Genomic DNA, 23,688 nt, shown 5'->3' on the forward strand with positions numbered 1-23,688 from the left:
AGTTAGCAGCCATCCATGCTCTTTAACTAGGGCCAGTGAAGGCAGCATTGGCTGGGACTAAGGCTGCCATTTCTGTTTTGTTGGGGTAAATCAATAGAAATTATGGCTGTCCTGTTTCTATCAAGCACTGGATAACCCTGTACTTAGTCAGTGTGCAGTAAAGCTGTAGAGGACAATGCAGAACACTTTGCTAAGGCTTCCAGTGAACTGTCCTTTTAGCTGGTTTCTTTATCAGCGACTTCTTTAGTTTCCTTCCCTATTAGCTGACCTTCTTACAGCTTTGAGACTCTAAAACCAGATTCCGTATTTGAACAAAATAAGGACCTCTTACTTAATTCTTTCAGTATTTCAGTACTGGTGGAAAAAAAAATGCCAGAATTCACCTCTTGGCCGTTTCAACTTCCTCAATTCACTGAAGGTGACAGCAAACACAGTTACTCCTTTTCAAAGCACCGAAGTGCCAGGGTTATGTTCCTAAACCAGAGCTACACATCTACAGTGTAAAGGTAATATGTAAGTATTGATTGTTCGTAGCAGCAGAAGTAATACCTTTCTGAATAAACATGTTCACATTTCAGTCACCACAAATATAGAAGTTCTATCTCTTCTTTTTCTTCCTCTCAGTACTTACATATACTAACCACGCCTGGCAACAATCGTATTACATTTTGGTGTTGTATATGGTTTTGTTTATATATCCATATAAAATTGTATACCTCTTGTATACACTCTTGTGTAGCTGTTGTATCACACTGTGTATAGCTCTGTGATAGCACTGTGGTAGCTATCACACTGTGATAGCTCTTGTATCACACTGTGAAGTGAAAAAAAGAAAGCACTGAAATACTAACTTCTGGCTAAGTTTTCTCCAAAGAGGACTGCCCTGCCTTACTCTTCAGTACTTTTAAATGTGACTGGGATTTTCAGTACTTTAAAATCTTGTTCAGAATTAATTTAACCTACTTTCACAGCTATTCTATGCAAGTTGTCTACAAACTCAGTTCAAATACTAGTTGTCTTAATGAAAGATTCATGAATCTCTGCTCTAAATTTCAGAATCTGACGCTAATACAAATTTTATATCATCTAGACACTGTGCTTTCAGTTACACCCACTTTTGTTTATAAAAGTGCAAGAAAGGCTTCTTGTAATAGCTTTCTCTGTTGAAGCTCACATGGTTAAGTGAGATGTAATGTTATTTGTTTTCTTTAAGTCACTATTGCATCCAAAAACCTCAGATGATACTTAAATATTTCTAACAAAGCAAATGAAAGTTAACACATGATCATTTCTCAGTTGACAATGAAGCTTACAGCAATCGAGATACCAGATAGAGCTCCTTAAAAATTATTCTCTTGAAGCATTTCACTGCACTTGCTGCCCAAGTTTCTGAATAACCAGATGCATCCTTCACTGGCACAGTGAGATCTGCTTAGTACAACTTTCTGTAGAACTTTTTACTGGACACAAATCACAATAAAAATTGTACTTACAACGACGAAGATGGACAGTCCTTCATTCTCCACCCAGTTACCCATGATTGCCTGAGACGAGCGTGCACAACGGCCCCGTTCTTTCTGGGACAGCGTCTATGCCTTCTCTCATAAGGAAGTGAGAGTAGAAGCTTGCAGCAACCTGTTTCCTTTCTCATTCATTTAGGAAATAAATTAACCATTGAATCAAGTCCATAGTTCTGTTTCAAACATGTTTCTACCATCTTTACATATAACTTTTCATAATTCAAGTATATATAAACTGTTGAAATAGACCATTTTTTGCTCATGATACAGAGGATAAAATAAATCGCTGGTCAGGTTTTCGGCTAAAAAAGGTATTGCGACATTATATAACTTTCAATGCTGAAATGTAATCCAGAATGCGCAGAAGCATTCTCTCTTCCCAGCCACATCTTTTTTTATTACCTCAGGTCTGAGTTGCCATTCCTGCTGATCCTCTTTGATAATCACTAGAATTATTTCTCTTCCAGTAATTCAATGTTCACAGGAGCTTCCAAACGTAATCTAACATTCCTCTTGTCTGGTACCTTCAAGCCTTGCTACTTCCTCTCTGCTCGGGCCAAAACTGAGGACATGTGTCACTAGATAGGCTATTTTTCATATTTTGCACTCCTGCAGAGTCCCCAGCCCCAGGAACCATGTCACTATATAAGAAAAACATTAGAGTAAGCATTTTGCTTTTGTGATTAGAGAGAAAAATATGGGAAATTGCCCAAATGTATTTTAGACCTTACAAGCCAGAGGATATTTATCCCAAGTGTATTTGTTTAAAAAAAATGAATAAGAGAGTTTAATGATTTCTGAATGTTTTGCCTCTGTGGTATCACAATTCCCACACCTGCAATAAAGAGTGCAAAATGGTGGTTTGGAGGAAGCTTTGGGATTAAGGGGGACCGTTCTTCGGCAAGGTCCGGGCCCTAGGGACGAGCAAGGTGCCCAGACCTGCCTCCCGCTGGCTCGTTCTCCTGGGTATTCCACCCACTGCGCCACAGAAATACAGATCTCCTCCCAAAGTGACCGACACAAGCTGTCTCCTTCCCAAGGAGGTGAAGTGTATGGACGTATGGTGTTCCTTAAAGATCTTTTTAGGCTTTAGAAAGTAGCAGAAGGGCAGTTTGAGCTGTGGTGTCTCTCTGCCAGAGCTGCGACACCCTGTTGGACCCTGCAGACTTTCACGGCTCCGCAAAGCCTGAGCGAGCCCGGCGTAGCCTTGCGCCGTGCTAACAGCTTTACAGCACAGCGACATTTTCACAGGCCCGATCCTGCACCTACTGGAGTAAACAGCAAGCTTCTTACCGCATCTGTATGACTGAAGTTTGCTCTCCAGAGTAAATGCTGATCTGATCCGCAAGTGAAGCAAGGTGTTGAAGAGCTAATGAGGGCACGAGCTGGAGAGGTGGGATAAAACCTGTGTGACTCACAGCCGTCAGAGAAGAGACTCAGCACAGTCTACCTTACTCTGGACTCACTTGGAAACAAGCTTTCTCAGGGCCTGGTTCTGGCAGTGATGAGACATTTGGTCACGATGTAAAAATGAGGATGAGGGGTGAATACCTGTGTTCCGGCTAGCGGCTCTCTTCCTGCCTCTGCTTCCAAGACACGACTGCCTTCACTAAATTTCTCCTGGAATATGGCCTCCATAAGGTGATATAACTGGGACTTGAACAAAGATCCATTGCAGAAACAAACTCACACATTTCCACATTTTTCTAAAACAAATGGACTAACAGAGCTATCTGAATGATAGAGGTGACTTCTGCATTATTATTCCTTCTTGAGATGTATAGAAGTAACAGCTCAAACGTAGCCCAGGCACGAACAGCAGTCCTTCACCTCCTCACATAGGCAGGACTGGCAGTGTTTTAACCATCTTCCTCCACAGAAGCCTCCCAAGCTTCAGTAGCTGAAAACCTAAATGAAGTCTTCAAAACCTGTTAAATGGGGTTTGCAGCAACCTCATTTGACAGGCTCTGTGGTGGGCCAGGCCCTCACGTGGTATCAGTCACTTTGAGGGCTGTCCCAAGTGGATGTCAGCAGCGGATCTGGTCACCCATATTTTTGTTTGGGAGCTAAACAGCTAGAGTGGTTGGGGAAGGAAAGGAGGGGGACAGTTCTGATTTGTGGGTGTCCATTCTTGCCTACTTTGTAGGCTGAAATCTTTATTTTGAATGCTGTGCAATCCTTGTTTATCAACCTTCCCTTGATTCTACACCAAAGAGAAGAAGCAGACAAGAGACTTGTCAAGCTGTTTTTCCTGAAGGGACTGCCTTCACACGCAGCCTGAAGCTGTCACTTAAGGGAATGACATCGTCTGACACTCCTGCTCTTTCTGTTTTGTTTACAAGATAAATGATTCCATGCTGAAATGAGGCAGAAAAGCATATAGATGTGAGCCAGGAAAAAAATGCCAGTGAGACTCCAGTGAGGACTGGCACATCCTTCGATGTCTTTGTTTTACACTATAACCCTCAGTGTAGCTCCCTGTGCCCGTACTTCCTCACACTGCCTTTTGCAATGATCATGAGAGATCCACATGCTTGTAGTCAAAAAAATCCATGTATGATCCACATGCTGTTGGCCATATCAGTCTTGGCTTGAAGTCAAACAGCACTAGCACAAAACAGGCCAGAATGGCTGCGCTCTGCTATGTTATTGGAAGGAAGAGCCACCACCAGTGATGTACCCTCTCTAAGTACAGATAGAAATTGTATTATGTTAAGCTGGCGGTAGTTTCCAGGTAGAGCTGGAGTAAAGTTAGGCTAGCATAACCTCCCATGCGTAAAGGCAGAGGCCAAAATAACCCGGCTTTGTGGGGGACTGAGGGAGAGGAGCCCAGCTTGTAGCCTTTCGGCAGGGTACCAGGCTTTCTGATCTGCTAGTCTGGCTCTGGGACTGGAACACAACTATCGCCTATTTGCTTCTCCTCCCACGGCTTCAGATCCACTACCTTTACACACGCCTGTGACAGCCCGGTGTAACTCTTCTCTGCCTGGAGAGAGGGCCTTCACCAGAATCTGTTGACCGGCAATTTTCCACTCAGGAAAACATCTCAAAAGATGTGAGAGGGAGGGCAGTTTTCTCCTATGCTCTTACCGCGCATCGCCTAGAAAACTTTCAACCCGGACCTAACAAACCGAAATTTCCCCGGAGGAGCCGTAGCGGGCGGGAAGCCGGCGGTGTCGGCCGCGCTGAGGGCTGCAGGCTGCGGCAGCGCGGCTCGGCAGTGCCACCCGCTGGGCAGCACCGACCGGCCCCGGCGCAGCACCCGGGGCCGGCACCCCGCATCACTCGCGGGGTACAGTTCAGCTGGGGGTGCTGGAGGAGACGTGCCCATTCCGTCCCAGACCTTCCCAGTTGCCCTCGTGTCCCCTTTTCTATCGCATCCCTGTTCAAAATCTCTTTCCTGCTTTCCGCCCTGCCTGCGATCTCTCTTTCAGTCAAATCCCATTTCTAATTAGCAGCTCACGATCACAGTCTGGAAAAGGACCTCCAGAGACCAATGAGCCCACCTCCGTGCTTCCAAATAGGATCCACTAGAACTGTATCACTCCTCACACACGTTTACATCACCACTGCCACAATTAGAAATGTGGGGTGCCTCGCAGCTATAGCTGTGCTTTAGTAGCCCATGACCGAGAGCATGCTGTGCGAAGAGAAGTCCATTTAAAAACACCTGAGAGGAGAGGTCTGCTCAGATGGTGTTAGTGGACTGGGCCAGGCATTGGGGAGTGAGATCTGTGTAGGTTTGCGCGTATTGCCTTTTGCAGCGGTCCCTGGATCAATCCTGGCAGTGAATCTCCCGTGCTTTTGTCTGGTGAGAGACCTTGTTGTTCTGCTCCCCAAGGGATGCTGGCGTAGCTTGCAGGGTGGTGGGCGGTGGTAAGGGACGAGGCAGGTTTTCCTTAGGTGTCTGTTGGGGCACATTTTCATTCCTCAGGCTACATGCAGTACTTCTAAAGACACTGGGGAGTCTGTGAAATTTTTCTAAAAGACCTGTAAAAGCTGAGGAAGAAAACAAGGCCACTGTCAGTAGATGTAAGTTTACGTTTTGTATTAAATGTTAATTTACCATTCAGAGATCAGCACTTCCACAGGGCAATATTTTAGGTGATAATAAGTCGGAAACAAGAATGAAAGTCACTGGTGTGAAACTTAGGTAAAATATTAGCACAGCGTTGATTCACTGGCTGCCATGGCCTACAATCTCCAGACAACGGCTTTTTTTTCCTCTTTTAACTAAAAATGCCACTTCCTCACTGTTTCCCCCAGGATCCCAGCTTCCACTCACATGGCCCGCTGCTGATTTGTGCAGCTATGTGCTCCCTGATGGATCTGAAAATCTAGCAGACTTGACTCATCACGAGCCTTCTGGTGTTAAAGAGAGGCAAGCTGCCTTGTGCTAGGATTTCCCTATTGCTCCACATCTACCACCTGTCTGTCATCTTTGGCTGCGAAAAACAATTTTTGAAAATGAGTCTGTCTTTTTACTGCATTTGCACAGTGGCTAGAGTTGGATCCATGACTTGACTGCCTGCATGTTATGGTATTGTACAGGGAGGCAGCCGGGGAGCGTGCACGTGCACATAAAGGCCGTCACTTCACAGAAGGGTCTGTAATCCCGGGTCTAAGCTAAACCTTAGTTTAGTGTCTGTGTTACAGCAGTGGAAGAATATAACTACACAGCCATAGGAGTATTCCAGGATCCCCGTTCACAGCGACTCAGCCAAACCCCTGTAGTGCCTACACCCTAACTACACAGGTCTATATTACTTTACATTGCTGCAGTTTGTCTTATAAAATACAAATGAGTGCTGTGATGATATAGCTTTTTGCTGATTTTTCTCTCTCCCAGACCTCAGCATGGGGGTGACAGGCTGACCCAGTTCAGTTAGCAGATGCCTGTCCACGACCCGACACCTGACAGACACAGCCTCTGGCTCAGTCCTGTTTGTACCAAGGATTTTTAGTTTTCAGTATTATCAGTAGGGGAAACACTGAGGAATGATGTCATGTTTAATGCACATGTCTAGGAAAGATAACATGACACAATGAACTGTAGCACCAAGGAACGGGCTTTTGCTTAAAGCTTTTGCTTAAAAATTATCCTTCAGCTAGATTACTAAAACATGGCTCATCCCCTCATGCCAAGACTCAGCAGGAAGCCTATATACTGCTAAATCATACTTAAACTGCCTCTTAATATAGAATTACACTGCTCCAGCCACACAATCACTGGATTTATGTTTCCCTTCGCTCATTTGTCATGATAAAGCTTTTTTACTTCTGGATTTGCCCTGATAACTTGGACACTTGTCTGAAAGTAGCTTGCAAAGCCCTACCTGGCTTAAGTTAAACTCAAGAGAAGCTTGGAGGCATCCATCCATCCCTTTGGAAAACTTAATGAAGACACAAATGACACACCACCTGGGCTTTGAACTGGGATGACTTTCTTCCAGGCTGAATTACCATTGGATTGATGGCTACTGAAGCCTCCTAAAGACTGTTTACAGCACTTTATACATACACACGTACCTCCCTCCTGTAATACATTTTTAGCACTTCCAGAGAAACCACTATTAAAAATGAAATTGAGTGGATTAGATCAGGGAATACAATTTCCACAATATTGTTTATTCATTCTCTTTCTTGCTTTTACGACCTTTTAATATAAAGTTTGATGGCTTAATGATATTCTGCTATTTCCATTGCTCAGGCTTTGATGGGAATAGCAATAAGCTGGACATACCTCAGTTCTTTTTCGGTTGCATTTAGAGATCCTTCTCTCACATAGTTTTCTGCCAAAGCTAAAGGAGCTGTGCCCACCTTGATCAAAATCAGAGCTTTTGACTACTGATTACAGTGACCTACGACACCTTCTTTTGTATGCTGGGACACAACCCCACCTCGCTGAGACTTTTGCTACCTGGCAGGGAGCATCTGCCAAATCATACTCGAATCTTCTGCCAATATTTTTTTTCCATACAAATATGCTCTTACACATGCTAAAATTGCATTTAGTTTTCTAATACACTGGAATTTCTTGTAAATGAGTGATACACTTAAGACCATAGACAGTTTGTGTTTTTTAATTTTAAATCTCCCATTAGTAAATCTTCCCTTTCCCTTGCCAATTTTTTCTTTTTCTTTTCTTGCTTGGAGAGACAACTGCTCATTTGCTGTTGTACCCTGGAAAGAACAGTGATGTATGGTTTATTAAAATAGCAGCTCAAACACATAAGCCCTTGATTGCAATAGGACAAGTGATTTATAGGTGTTCGCTAATGGATTCCTGCTTGGGGCCCTTGGGGGCTTCCATTTCATTTTGTACCAATGGCGAATTATGCTGAAGAGTCAGGTTTAATTGGCAGTTGAGTCGTTTGATAAGTTAATGGGACCACACTCTTTAGCCTTCCCTGAATTTGCCTTACCATCAATCTTTATGGCACAACATCAACATCATTACTGAGGTTCATATTTCACAGCGAGGCAGAAGTAACTTTTCACTTACTACATTCCTTGCCTGTTCCCACCTGATAACCTGTCTCCCCTGCAATGTTTTCACTTTCCTCTTACTCCAAAGTAGTTTGGTTCATTTCTGATGTACACAGCCAAATCACCATGAATAAGACTTAGCAATGCCGTATGTTTCTCCAATCCATTTTATTTTATCTTCTGTAAAGAACAGACACTGATTTTTCAGGGCATCACATCTTGTCAGCTGATGAAGAAAACATGATCCAAGCAGGAACCAGCCAGCTACCACATGGTACAAACTCTCTGATATATTGCACAGGTCATTGTTTTTCTTTACATGCATAAGGAAGGTGGAACCAGCTAAGCAAACTGCATGTATTATGTCAGTGGTAATACTTCTGTTCTGACCATTAGCATGGAAATTACCTATTTGTGCTGAGATGCAGAATCAAAACTGATGTGTGTACTGCAACACAATGTATATAATTAAGACTATGCTGGTATTAAAACAAACAAACAACAAAGAAAGATAAATTTTTTAAAAAATCAGGCTATGTCTAGATCAGGGAGACCCTCTCAGTTTCTGAGGCTGGGTACACCGCCTGGCTGTACCTGGACTCCTTGCTGGGGCTTGCACCACGCACCGTAGAGAACACCCGTGGATAAATCTAGGTGCACATGTTTCTCAGTTGCCCCATACATTTCTGTGGGTTTGCAAAGACATTTTATTATTTTCATAAAATATTTCTTTTTCTCATGTTTGGTCTTTTTTCTCCTTAAAAAATAAGAAGAAAAGGGGGAGAGGAAGCCCACAATAATCCACAAACACAATGAAAAAAAAATGTTTAAGAAACACGTAATTACTCTGTGGTTGTAAGGCTCCCTTGCGTTGCTTGTTAAGTCCAAAGTTGATGCTACTCCTTTTTGAAAATCTCCTTTCCATTCTAATTTTTTTTTAATGATGCCTGCATGCTTTTGAGTTACTGTACTGCCCACTATTATTAAAATTTGCAATGTGGCGATGAATGACGCACTCCATGAGTTCAGCCCTTTCCACGGCCAGGCAACTTCGGCTCTAAAGAGCAACCCTACTGGAAAATGCAGCCGAGTCTGTCACTGTGCCTTGTTCCTCCATTTCTGTTTAAAACGACAACCATGAAGCAGCAGAGAGGAAGGGGGAGTAGCTAGGACATGTATTCTAAAGAACATAACTGGTGTTATGAGGGCCACCAACTGCAAAACTAAAGCAATTGCAAGCACCTCTCTTTTCTGTTAGCTGCTGAGTTTAATGCACATCTTACTGCAACACAGATTTACAAGAACTGCAAATCCATGCAAAAAGACAACGAAATGCAACACTGGTACCTTGTCTGCAAGGCGCTGTGCTGCTGTTTTGATATTTAGCTCCCACTCTAGAAGCCAGATATGAACTAATCTTCACCTTGATTACCTCTGGCATTGCTCTCCATCTGAATGCATCCTTGATCATTTTCCTGAAAGCATCTGTGGCTGATTAAAGCTCTGTACTGACAGGGCACATTAATCAGATGAAAAGAATAGCTGATGAAAGAAATTTCAGAAGTTAATATCTGTCACTTTGTTTGCTCTGTCAAAATAGGAACTTAAACAATTATGAACGTGAAGGCAGAGAACATGTGTTTAAGGCTGCTTCTAGTTCATTAAATCAGGTCTCATCTTCAGGGCCAAAAAGTTACAACTGTGATGGCATTGCAGAAGCATCTCGGTAAGCAACATCCAACTAATTAGCATCTATCCCCTGCTTAGATGTGTTTACCCATTAATGTTAGTCTGTGACCAGAAGCCTTTACACACAGCAGCATTCATCTGAATTTCACACCTGAAAGATGAAATTTTCATACCTGAATACAGACACTCATAATTTCTGTAAAACTTAATTTCAGTGGCAAGAGGTTTTCCTTATGACTGAGAGAAATCCAGAAAAGGATAAAACTGTTCTTTTTTTCCAGGAGATAAAGTTGTTGTTCATTCAAGGGAGAGATTCAGTAAACTTACACAGTGTCATTTTGAAGCACTTACCTTTCATTTTGACTTTAGTTTTGGGGTGATCCCAAGAGACCTAACAGTTTTATTATACTTATTTTTCTTGGTCACTAAGAAATGACATAATCCTTAACACGTCTTAGTTTTCAAGTCTTCTGTCTCCAGTGAATCAAATTTACCATCTCTGCCAAACATGTATATTCATGTTTCTGTGATGATTCCTGAGTGACTAGAGGCAGTTACCCCAACTGCATTTTAAAATACAGGATTATAAATATCCACTATGACATTTGGCTTGCAAATATCTCAGTTCAAAATCCTGTTTTCTTTGGTACATAAGCCCTTCAAATAAGAGGAAGTAGTAGAAAATGGTTTATTGTTTTAGACTAGATATTATCAGCTGCTATGGGAAAAAAAAAATCTAGGAACTACTGAAGAATTAAAAAAAAGCTGCCCCCCCCGTTGTTTTTTTTTTTTAATTAGATTACAGTGTACTGACCCCAAGTATTCACCAATTCTGAGTCAAGCTGCAAGTGTCACCAGATTGACTTGCAAATAATAACTTTTTTTCTTTAAAAAAGGGTTCATTTTCATTGTCAGACATTTTTCAAGTCTAACAAAACCCTGTCGTTCATTAGAATGATTAGAAACTTACTTTCAATAAGTTGTTCTGCAATCAAAGGAACAACACGAAAAGTATAATTTCCTGTAGAGTCCATACCGCATCCTTTAAACTGAAGTGACTCCTATTACCTCCCATGACTTTATGATGCCCTCCTCCTCTTCCCCTCTGTATCTCTTCATCCCCACGGCTTCTTGTCCTCTTTCACGCTAAGGACAAGAGGTAGCAGGTATGTGGATCGCTGAGTGGCACACAGGTTTATCACACCTAAAGCACGCTGACTGCTCGGCTTGCTAAGGGGTCAGCAAGAAGGTCAAAGTGGATAGCTCACGCTGAAACCTTTCTTATCAGTAGAGTCATTTTATCAATTCCCATCTTCTCCTCCTGGAAGCTGATAGTCTTCACAAAGCTTGTATAAACCTGTTTTTTTCCTCAGATTTCTGCCATCAGAAAAATTTAGTTATTCTAAACCAGAAAAACAGTGTGGTCACATAAGCTTCTTTTCTTTAAGAAACCACGTTGAAAACGAAAAGCAGAGATTCTGTCAAATCTGAAGGCAGATACTATCGAGAATTTTGTCATAAAAATCCCGGAAGTTATCAACGTTGTGCCTGAATCTTTAATCTAAATTTTTCATTTAGGTTTTAATCTGCATTTGATTAAAAAAAAAATGCTAGATACTAATTTAAAAATCTTAAGATTATCTGTAATATCTGTTAATATTATCTGTAAGAAAGGATAAATGACTTTTTTTGTTTTAGGGAGCTCTTACTAGCAGATAGTGGTGGCCATCACCACCAGAACTTCTAAAATCCTTTCTCATTGTTCCTCATTTAAGTGATGCATTACAACTTGTTACAATGTATCTATTTACACCTGTATTTATAAAACACACATTTTTTTATATATATATTCTCTCTCTCTCTCTCTCTAAATTTACAAACACTTAAATACATTACAAAATTTTTATGCATTCATGTACCTCCACAATAGTCCTCAGCGTGGATTTTGCTGGCTATTCCCAAGATCAGAGACAAGCAGGTAGTAAATCCAGATCAGCATGAAACAAGCATGCAGGAAAAAGTTGCCCGATCCTTTTTAAGGTAATGATTTCTTTCTGATTTCCAATGTAAGCCAATTAAACATTCTCATCTTAACAATAAATAACCTATACTGATACTGCTTCATATAACACTGGTCTCTTAAACTGCCTGCCTCCTACAAATTTTGCTGCTGAGATCCCAACCAGCTGAACAGCATTGGAAGCACCACTGGTTGGAGGTAAGGAACTCCCAAATCAATCACAGGTTATTCTTCTGTCAGGTCTGCCTGAAAACATTTCTTCTACTGTGTGGTAACAGACGACAGCATGCTATACAACCTTTACCTTTGATTTCTGAAAGACTAAGAACCGATACCAACACAACTTCAGGGAGTGTTTCAACATTTTAATTTGTGTTCTTTTACAAGTATAAAAGAAAACCTATGTATCAGATCTTGCATACTCTTATACACGTGAATAAACCGTATTGAGAAAACCTTTGTGTGACTGGACTACTCAAGTGAGTACAGTTTTTAACAGTAGCCCTATACCCTTCCATTGAACACATACGCCTCTAACATTCATAGAGGAAAGTAAAACTACAGTAAACTCACAGCAAGAGATCAGCCATTCATGCACATACATCCTTCGTAGCTAATACTAGCCCTCTCTCAGTGCAGCCACTGGGTATATTGATAATAACACTGTCTAGACTGTCATTATCCCGGGAAAAACTGCCTCTCCTAGCATTATAGCACACTTCAGAAAAATAAGCTTGTTCTTTAAAACACTGGTCTTAACAGAGCAGCTTTGTCTCTATGACTCCCTCTCACACCTTCTTTCTACCAGCAATGCCAGCACAGCTAGATCAAAACATACATAGAGCAGCAATACTGTTAGTTAACGGGCGCTCCATGCTGTGGTGACATGAGGCACAGCAAAAGCAGCGGCCCTCACGCTGATGGAGTGTTTAAACTGTATTTGGTTAGTCTGGACAACTAAGGCAAAACCATATGACAGTCATATAACCCATACAAATCCTCTTTTTTTTCCCCCCACTCATAATAGTGATTTAAATATTCAGTTCCCTATGCATGCACTTCAGGAGATTGGTATAAAAATAGGAAGTAATATGGCACACTGTCTAAAAATATGCATATACAGTAGTCTTCATCATTGATATGTGCGGTGAAATGGTACTCATTACGTATACATACTGGACTCCTGGCTGTGTAAACTCTCCTACTGTTGACTTCACGGTAGCACAAGCATTATTTCACTGGCTGAGGTTTGTGAAGCTTCCACTGCTTCCAAATGGCAAAACCACAACTGTGCCATCACTTACAGTGTCCAAAGTCTGCTTTAAGGATTTGAAAGCTCTCTCTTTAGAGATGAAGTACTTCTACATATGAAGCCACTTTTTTTTCCAAAGACTAACATTTCAGACCTAGGTACATCTGTAGATAGGCAACAACCATAATTCCCTGATTATTGATGAGTATCCAACTGTAAAGTCAGATGCTCAGTTTTAGCTAAGAACACCTGAAAATTTGGCCCTGTGTGCTGAACTCTGCAGGTTTGGAAGCAAGGGTTACATTCTCACTTGCTCCTTTAACTCGCTACTGAAAAAAAAAAAAATTGAAATACTCTTCTAATCTAGAAAAGTACAGAGAAATACTATACTGTACTTCTACATACAGAAGTACAGAGAAATACTGTAGTGTCTTCAAGGAGTCACTTCACTATTCTATGCTTCTCAGAGAGAGAAATTAGAATTGAGATGTTTTGTGTCCTCGCCAGATATGTGAGGTACATTCCTATTGGAAGCTCAGGCCAAAAATTCCCATTACCACCCACCAATAATTTAATGACATCTACATACACATACCACACACAGACACATATTAAGCAAAATAAAAAACATAACTCCATTATAAAACTGAAGTATGAAAACATTCATTTACAGTGCAGTAAAGAAAAAAAATAAAACCAGCTTAGCTCTTGCAGCATTGCTTCCGACATATTTCATTATAAATGACCTCAGACCCAAACTTGAGACACTTCTAATACAATGATGCTGATGTCATCCCTACTGAAGAACTTCACATCCTCCATGACGATAGGATGGAGGCTAAGCTTAGGATACTAGGAGATGCTTTGGGTCGTGAATTATTTGTTTCCACTAGCAGCCGTAATGCGTAATACTCGAAATGCAAGGTGCTAAGCAAAGAAAGTGCAAAAAGCTTTCACTTAATTTTTGAAAATAGTTGTTTTTGTGTATTCCCACTAAATTCTTGGGCGTTCATAAAGCTTTCTCAGCAACTTGCAAAATACAGAAACACTTCTATTTTTGGTGATACAATGCACAGAAGAAAAAGTCAACAACTTCCATTTCCTCTTTCAGATTTCAAGCCTGTGGTACTTCTGAGGTAAAGAAGTCAGAGGGTTTTGAACTACTGATATTAAATTAACCATAACATATCACAGCTTCAAAAAGAAGGACTTGTGTCTTCTACCCCCACATAACAAGTCACTGAGTTGCCTGCTTGGTGTACTACCAACCTCCTGACAATCAGGGTAGTGCTTGTCTCAACTTCAGCCATCTAAAAGTGAGACATATAGGCAAAACTAATTGTCAAGGCATCTGGTTAACACCGAGTAATAAGTCTCCAGAGAATGATTCATATCCCCTTCCCTAGAGGACGTTTTAAGACGAGTTGAATTACTCCCTGGAGATGTGCTCTGGAGAGCACCTACATGACTAGTTCACACTATCTGCCCAACTTCTAGATATTTAAAGTTATTTAAAGTAAACACCACCCTAATACCAGAACATCACAAAGTATTAGATAAATGATAATGTCAGAAAAATGAGCTATTCCAGAACATCACAATTAATGTGTTAAATTTAATTCCCTTACTAACAAGCAGCAAATATGAAGAGTAAAAAAGTGCAAAGCCAATAACCCCTCTGTCCATTCTCAGTAGCAGTCACATTTCAGTATTAGTGCTGGCTAATTGGCTGTTTCTTGGCAACCTAGACTACAGTGCATTGTAGAAGTCCAATTCTTATACCACAGAGAGAAGTATTATCTTATTACACTGATTAGAGCGTAAAAAAGTCTGCAATTTGATCAAAGCAGACCACGGCTAGTCAATATATAGTCAAGGACTATGCTCTGTTTCCATGCTAGGGTGGCATGCCATAATGACATCCTATCTGAAATAAAATGATTTCCTTTCATCCTCAGATTTCCTGAGTAAGCATCAGGCCAGTTTTTGAAGGATGTCTCCTATAATGATTTCAAGAAAAGCATGTGATAATAAACCTATATGCAAAAAACTCTGAAATAGATGTCTACAAACAATGATTGCTCTCTATGTCCATACACAAACACACAGAGATACACATACTCATACACCAAGTTTTCCGCAAAGGTAGGCTGTCGATCGTCATGCAGTGCTACACCTGCAATAAAGAAATCGCATCCGCAAGACACAATGTCCAAGATACGCAATGTTCCCGGCAGGTGATTTGCCACCTTCCAAAGGCACCCACTTGCTTCCAGTTGTACTAGGCATTGGAAGAAACACTTTGATGAGGATTCCCGTTTTGAGAATCTAATGTCTTGCTACTGCTCCGTGCTTCATCAGTATTTTCAGATTTCACCTCTGCCTTGTCCATCAGTACGGTGGATTTAGGAGGCTTGCAAATAAAGCAGAGGAACTTGAAACAGGACAGCAAACCTTCGGAAATGCTGGATGAGAAAAGCTTTTTGCACGGGTGGCAGAACTGGTAGAACACCAACATGAAGAGGACAGCCATGCAGTAACCTATCAGGAGCTGCAAGACCAACAACGGGGCGCAGACATACAGGTAGATATCGGTTTTATAGATGTACCACATCAGCAGGAGGAATGCATTCTCAATGAATCGCAGCATGTAATACACAGTCAGTCGGTACCAATTTTGGGATTTGTTAATTAAGTCAGGATCATTGAGCTTCACCTGCACTGCTGACCAGCAGAACATGTTAATGCCAGCATATAAGAAGGTGAGAAGGCACAAGACGATGGTAGTGCCGACCCTGCTCAATGCCTTCTCTATGTTCTCGGGAAACGGGGACTTGCTTTGCCAGAAGAGAATCCACGGGTAGAAGAAAAAACCAAAGAAATTCACTAGCACAACGGGGAGAGTCCAGATTTGAAGGACTGAACTGAAAAGAACCAACACCGTAACCCGCGTAGCAATCTCAAAGCTTCTCCACATGAATATGCAGAGGTAGGCCGCTGGTTTCACGCTGACATCATAATCATCGTACTTAATCTTGATAGCCAGGATGTTGCAGCGTAAGGCGCCATATACAATTGACAGGAGAGAAAGGACCATAAAAATACCTACAGAGAGAAAACACAGATCAGGACCTTCAGCTTAGCAGAGGTTAAAGACATGGCATCAGAGTAGTGCAGACGCAGTTGTCTTCATGGCACTTCTGGGGATTCCCAGCAGGGTGTAATGCCAAGAAAGCCATTCCTTGTATACAATTCTAGGTTCTTATTCTAACCCTGCCTCCTATTTTGGTCTCCATTTGTTACTTTTCCAAGTAGCTAGAAAGGAAAAAAGGCACTTAACAGTCACAGGTGTCTCTCCCTCCGCCCCCGGCCCAGGGCTGTTCATACACACACCGTCCTTGGAAATGATACAGCTCAGTCATAAGAGTAGCCAAGTTGCTCTCAGGCTCTCACAGTACTCCACAAGGCACAGGGGTGCTACTTCCCCTCCGTACAGATGAAGAACTGCGAAACAGAAGCTGAAATTTTGGAGTTACTTGGGCGTGCAGATACCTCAGTGCTTGTGAAATTCTATCTCGAAGCAAATTGTCTAAGCTCACAGAAGAGCTCTGCAATGGAGCTCAAAATTGAAAGCCAAGGCAATTTAAACCCACAACCATCTGCACTTTTTCTGCCTGTGTAGACAGATACTTGCTCACCTGTCTACACTGTGTTTTCCTATACATCTATTTTCCTTATACACGTATCTATTACATGCATTTAAAAACAACACTCCTTTTTAAAATGTTTTTAATTTCAGATCAACTTTCTTATCTCTCATCTACCCAGAATCCCTCAAGTGAAGGTTTCACGGCAATTAAATTCTGCAGAAAGTGAAGGTGGAGGCCAGTTGTTACCTGGCCTCCCCTCCAGATGCAGTAGGGGAAGGCTTTCTGGCACTGAAGGAATGGGTCTTGTCTTACCACATTAAGTATGTACAGATGCGCAAAAACCCTGGATGCACAGAATAAATATTCATAGAGAAGTATCTTGATGTTCAAAAGTGCTAACTGCCCACGGTTTTGTTAGCATTTGCATACTTTCTTCACAATTTTTACCAACGTGCTGAATAGCTGATTTAGGGGACTAATTTTAGGCACCCCCAATCAATACTTTTAGTTTCAATCTCAGCATTTTGTCCACGCAAGGAACACTTCAAATGCAAATTAAGCACAGTAAAAATGTTTCGATTGTTTCTTTTAGAGTTTCAATGAAACTAACCAAGCTGACTGGTCATCTACAGGGCATTATATTGCATCAGATAAAACAAAATAATCAGAGGTGGGAATTCTTGATTATGTCAATTACTTTTGCAGTGCTTAGCAACCAGTGCTTTCTGCAGCCTTCAATTAGTTTACATGTCAATATCCTACAAATTAACTGGATTCCCTGCTTTGCTATAGCTATTTAGCCATGACTATAAGTTTGTTTTTCTAATGAAAGTTATTAATTTCTGAGCATGATTTTGAAAGAAACAAGTGTATTTTAGGATCTCTAACAACATTATAACAGGATTTTCTCTACCATTTTAGCTAACCTCTCTCCCACCTCAGTCCTCAAACATCTCTGAATTACTTTGGAAAAGAATGAATTAATCACTTATATCTAAATTTCCAATAGCATTCAGTAAGCTGAAAAACATTTGCCATTCTATATGGTAATTTTGTACATGCCAGTTTGGTGGTGCATATATTCTCTGAAAATGGTTACATATTTGCTTGCTTAACACTTAAATTTTTAATGGGTCTTTTTAAACATCTTTCTTACAGCACTGTACTTGATCTGAGACTTTTTAAACATTACATCTTAGAAAACATTGGCTGAAAGCAGAAGAGTAAGCGAATGCAGTCAAGAATACTGCTTGATATCCTGTGGCTCTTTACAATAATCTTTCCCGTAGTTTTGAGCCAGCTCTAGAACTGTGAGAGAACAAATAACTTCCATTAGCTAATTAAGCAAAATGCTACTCTCAGAGTGAAAGAAACAAAAAAACCAACCCAGTGGGGACAGGGTGCTGCTGGCCTGGAACTCTGCTTGCCTTCTGCTTTGACAAGCTGAGACATTAATCTTATTACCTGATTTCATTTTAGGGATTCTGTATTAATCTCAAACTTTTCTTAAAATCTCAAGCCTTCAAAAGAGGCACTTCTCCATTGATAGAAACCAGATCATGCTGACAGTGGTTTAATACAGTCGTCCAGTCCTGCTGCTTTCCCAAAAGCTCAGTACTGTCACCAAACCTTCAGTTCAAACATCACTCTTAAGTCTGTGAGAAAGATGGTTTGAAGCAACCACAAAGGGAAATGTGGGAGGGTGATGTTATTGTTACTTTTACTCATCCTGAGCAGGCAAAGAAGTAAAAATTTAAAAGGCAAAGTATCTTCCCCTGGAACAGTCCCAAATCCTGTAGCAGTCCTCATAAAGGTGGCATTTCTCTTCTTCCTTCCTACTCCCAGAAGGCTGTACCTTTCTTACAAACCAGAGGTGCACACTCACAGAGTCATTCAGGGAGGCACTGTTTTACTTTGTTGGGTTTTTTTATTATGTCTTAAGTCTTTTCAAGATGTGGTCCTTCAAAAATTGCTAAGAGAGTAAATCCTGCTCTAGATGAGCTACATCACAAAAACCTATTACGGAAATTTTACATTCAGCTGAAGAATCGTAAGTTTTCTAAACTGATAATCAGAACCCTTGAAAAATAAGGGCACTTATTTTGTTACTTAGGGCAAGACACCTAGATACAATTTTGCCTTATCACATAATTTCACCACTTACAAACAACTATTAATACTCCAAGTATGTTGTTCAAACAATAAGAAAAGTATTCTGTGGCCAGAGCTTAATGAGTTGAGGAGAAGCAACTGGAGAAGCATCTTAAGATATCTAGTAAGACCACCTACAAAACCCAGTCATGAACATTAGGAAAGTGACACTGGAAACACTAGTAAGTTGAAAAAAATCACAAAACCAGAACTTCTATTCTTGACGATGGCAGTCACTGCTACACATTTTCATTAAAAAAAAAGTACCTTTTTCAGCAGAATAATTTTATTTTTAAACGGTAGGAAATCCACCTTTTGAGATTATTTTATCACTGTAAGGAACACTTGAAAAAGATAACTTGACTGCTGTTAAGGGCACAAAAACTTTAAACTTACAAGAAGATCGCTCTTAATGGAAGCGGATGGTCCGCATTCAATATTGCGCACTGAGAACTGGCCCTTTTTCAAGGGTAAGGGGCCAAGTCACACATCCCCCATCTCCAGCTAGCTGTTTTTGCAATGAACACTAACTCAGGTCTTTTTGGCACCTCCCGGCCTTGCACTTCTCCAGGTGGTACTACCTAAGTGAAGAGGTCCTAGCTGCCCCACAGTGTGTAAGTGGACCTGAGTCTGACGTCAGCCACCTCTTTGAAACAAGGTTATAGCCAGCTCTAAGGCAACGCATGACGCTGACAGATGCTGAAGCATTTAGTACAGGGTGAAGCCCAAATGCACAAGAGAGACCTCGGCGTCTGTTCTGGGAGCGGCAATTACAAAGTCAGACTGGGCATTTCATACAGTAACAAGTTAGGAACTTCTTCCCAGTTACGCTGTAACCATCAAAAGAGCTGAATGTCTGGAACTAGGACTCAGATTAGGCTATTACATGTGGGCTTCCAATGTTGCATTTCATATGACAACATTTCTGTACGTTTCATGCTAAACAGTCACCGAAGCTTTGTATCTTTCATCACTAACCTAGAGGCTTTGTCCTGCTTTTGCAACTCTCTTCAGTTCTCTTGATCGTACATTTCTGGCAGACAGTGAAATAACAATTTTGGAGAAAGCCAGACACTGGCAAGAATCTGATCATCCGGAAGAAAACATTCAGAGAAATTAATGAATGCCATGAAATACACAAGAAAGATGCAGCATGGCTCTGGTTGACAAAGGGCTAGGCAAGGACGCACGCTCTTTTCAGAACTGTTCAATTCAATACTGGAAGCAATAATAAGTTTCAAACAGATCTGAAAGGGACAAACCATGCTTTAGGTTCACAGGTGATACTGACCTCATTACCACTGACCAAGCAGAATTTACACAGAATAACAGACAGGGTAGTGTATGAATCCAGAAAAATAAGAGACTGATGAGGAGATGTCCTGGTTTCGGCTGGGATAGAGTTAAATGTCTTCCTAGTGCTGTGTTTTGGATTTAGTATGAGAAGAATGTTGATAACACACTGATGTTTTCAGTTGTTGCTAGGTATCCTGCAAGGACAGCTTCCATGTTACCAAGCAGAGGATGGGAGGGAGCATAATCGGGACAGCCAGCCCAGCTGGTCAACGAGGTATTCCATACCATGTGACGTCATGCTCAGTATATGAAGGGTAGGCATGATCCAGGAAGCACTGATCGCTACTTGGTTATTGGTCAGCGCGGGTGGTGAGCAATTGCATTGTGCATCACTCATTTTGTATATTCTATCATTATTATTATTATTATTTTCCCTTCTCTGTTCTATTAAACTGTCTTTATCTCAGCCCACAAGTTTTACTCACTCTTACCCTTCCGATTCTCTCCCCGTCCCACTGGGGGCGGGGGGGAGAGGGGGAGCGAGCAAGCGGCTGCGTGGTATTTGGCTGTCTGCCAGGTTAAACCATGACAGGAGACAAGACAAAAAATTATAACAGAGACAAATGGAAAAGAGCATGCACTTTGGAGGACCAGTGTCAAAGAACAGGGAAGTTGAAGACATCTGACAGTCCAGTTGAAGTGCTGGACTGGCTGTTAAATTACTTCGACGATGCTGCAAGATCAAAAGGTCGAAGTCATGTCCCTATACATGAGAATCCCTGTGTACACATAAAAAACAACAAGCTGAAACTGTGCTATGCATCATTCCCATTTACTCTGGAGGCTGAATAATATCGGTGGACAAAAGGTACTACTGCAGAAATAAGCTGGCTAAAGAGATTGCAGAAAGTTTCAATATTTCAGAAGGTAAAATACAGACGAGGAATACGGTTAGGACTCTTGTTTTTTCTGATGAATGAGTTCTAATAGATATTGCCATTGTTCCTATATCACTGATTAAGAAAAAAAAAAAAAGAACCACTTTTTTTTTCTTTTCATTTCTATATTTTAGAATTACACCTGCTATGGAGATGGCTTCTGGGAGACATGAGATGACTACTGCATTTGCTGGTGGGTTCACTGACCTCCCTGGTGAGCCAGCTTGTCTCTGGTTGTTTAACTTCACTTCACCCACAGAAGGTCACTTATCAGTCTGTGATTCAGAATTTATCTCAGCAGTGACTGATAAAAGTCAGAAGTAATAGGGCATTACAAATCATTATTAAATATGCAATTCTCTAATCATCTGGAAAGCAGCGCTTCTCCTTGTCAATCATGACCAGTAAGGTCAACACCAGTGATAGAAGAAATACAATAAAAAGGTGACCTTTCTCAAGCAAATGCCATCTGCAGTGAAGTGATTGGGAATTTTGCTAACTGCACCGCTCAGCTCAGGATTCATCTGCTTTGTTCTCATCCCATGTCACAGATGCCATGGTTATTTGAAGAGCCTACCTTAGCTATGAAGTTCTCAGAAACTGTCAGGAGCAGTCTTTCAAGTAACTACTGCTATGACCTTAAACAAGTACTTTTGTATAAAGACCTTAACCTGTTGTAATATCCTTATGTGCTGACTCACTCTTTGGTGTACTAAAGTTTTCTGTTCCCTGAGTTGAGGGGAGAACCCTGATGTTATTATAAAGGCTTCTCCAAAAATCTTAGCTCCTTACCTTGGTACACTGCCAACCAAGGTACCAGAACGGAAGAAGCAATCAGATTCATAAGGTGTGACCCTAGCCTCAGCCTCCCTAGCCGTGAAGCTGATAAAGATCCCCGGCCTCTCAGGGCCTCGGAGATATACCGAGAGCTATTTTGTATTTCAGTGGAAATACACCTCCAGTTCACACAGGAGCCAAAGTCCTTTCTTACACCGAAAAGCTGGTTGTCCTACAACCAGGTGGAGTAGGTTCTTCATTTAGCAGCCAGCCAGCAAATCAAGACTTTTTTTTTCAAGGAGCTGGAGCACATCATGGAGCAAGATGTGGAGTCCCATGGTAAGAGAGATGTGTCCTGGTAAGTCCATGTGGTGCATCACTGCTTGGTGAAGGCTTAACAGCTTGGGTCCAGAGGTGAGATGACCACATTTGCATACCAGCTTATTGAGTCCTGCCTTTTGATTCCAAATTCAGAGTCTGGCACAAGTAAAGACAGTTCACGTCCTCAGTCCGTATTTGAAACTGCATTCCTGAAAGTACACCTTCCTTCATGCAGCATGGCAAAACATGCTCTGCACTGTACCCCAAGGAATTTTCCAGAAAGTTTGCTCAAAAACCAAAATGGAGCAGAGGTAAGTTTTTTTTTTCCCTCTTCATGAAGACAGCTTAGTCCCTCCAGCTGCCTCCCTCTCATGCCATAATGGCCACTTATCAAATTACTGTTTTTATAGCAACCAAATATGCTACAGGAAGCATCATAGTCTAAAACATGATGGTACAGATACACTTGAGAGCATCATCATCATCGAAAGCTGTCAGGGAGATGAAACCCATTACAATATGTTTGGTTCTTGCCCAGGGCAGCTACGCCTGACTGCTGACCCTTCTCCTCTCCCTCCCACCAAAATATGGAGGTGATAACAACAGCTCTACCTACTTCTGGCAGCTGTGATCTCCTGCTGCAGGACACAGATGTAGAGCTGGAGCGTGAGCTGGGGTGCTGAGCCGAGGAACGCCTGGATCACAGACGCCCTGCTGAACGCAGACCTGTGTGTACACAGCTTGCCTTCAGCCTGGCCCACCTCCTTCTCAATTTCTTCCGAGTACCCATCCTTGGGCATCTGCCTCTTCTTCGTGATGCTGACATAGGGCTCTTCAACTCTGCCAGCATGGAAGTAAATGTAAAAGACCTCCACACACCTACAAGCAAATCAGTAAATAGAGTAACAGAAAAAATGAAAGAAAAGCATAGGTCTTCCCACTCCTTGGTATTTTAAGCCATCACATACTAAGTCATTTGTTCACAGAGCAAAGCCTGTACATTTTCTCCTCTTGGTCAATTTGGAATATGACAGATTTCACCCTTTAAAACATGAACGACATGCGACTGGAGGGCAAGAATCTGGCAGTGCCCTTTGGGCTGCTTGTAGTACTCAGACACAGGAGGTGGTTTAGTTGTTTCCTATGAGCTGCCCTTGCTCTCTGCTGTCCTATTAAAGTCCTTAAACTACTCATCCACTACAATGTTCACAGGCTCTCAGCCCAGGACCCAAGTTGGAAGTGTTTCTTCAGGTTCTCATGTCTTTCTCTTGAGACATCTTATTGCCATCTGTGACATGGCAATAAAACCACTTCTCATACCTTTGTCTTAAACAAACAATCTTAAGACATTGGAGAGAAGCTCAGGGTATGAGCGGGTGCACACACCTCAAACAGTTGGACTCTAGTCCTTGCTTTACCAAGCAATGGTCCCAAAACACAAGTAACAAGCCATAGCAGCAATAACGAGAACAAGCCATTTAGAGCCTCACAACTCTGGATATTAACATTTTTTAAAAAGACACAGGAATAGGAGCTTTACTCCTTACGTTTGCTTATATTTATTGCACTGTTTAAGGAATATTAA

General features: G+C 41.5%; 1 protein-coding gene across 6 annotated transcripts in view; it reads right to left on the reverse strand.

Moving 5' to 3' along the window:
• LOC142093298 (NADPH oxidase 2) overlaps window positions 1–23,688 on the reverse strand; it is a 51,822-nt gene that overhangs the window by 19,796 nt on the left and 8,338 nt on the right. The window contains exons 2-3 of one of the 6 annotated variants that reach the window (XM_075174379.1): window positions 22,720–22,982; window positions 5,526–16,075 (exon numbers count right to left, since the gene is read on the reverse strand). The exons of 3 other annotated variants lie outside the window; for them this stretch is intronic. In XM_075174379.1, coding sequence (XP_075030480.1) covers window positions 15,252–16,075; window positions 22,720–22,982 — 1,087 coding nt within the window. In that variant the 3' untranslated portion in view covers window positions 5,526–15,251. Of the gene's footprint in view, window positions 1–1,493; window positions 3,576–5,525; window positions 16,076–22,719; window positions 22,983–23,688 lie in introns of those variants that run through there. 2 more of the 6 variants (XM_075174380.1, XM_075174368.1) reach the window with 2 other exon arrangements.

Source organism: Calonectris borealis, chromosome 1 (genome assembly GCF_964195595.1).
Source record: "Calonectris borealis chromosome 1, bCalBor7.hap1.2, whole genome shotgun sequence".
Classification (NCBI taxonomy): Eukaryota; Metazoa; Chordata; class Aves; order Procellariiformes; family Procellariidae; genus Calonectris; species Calonectris borealis.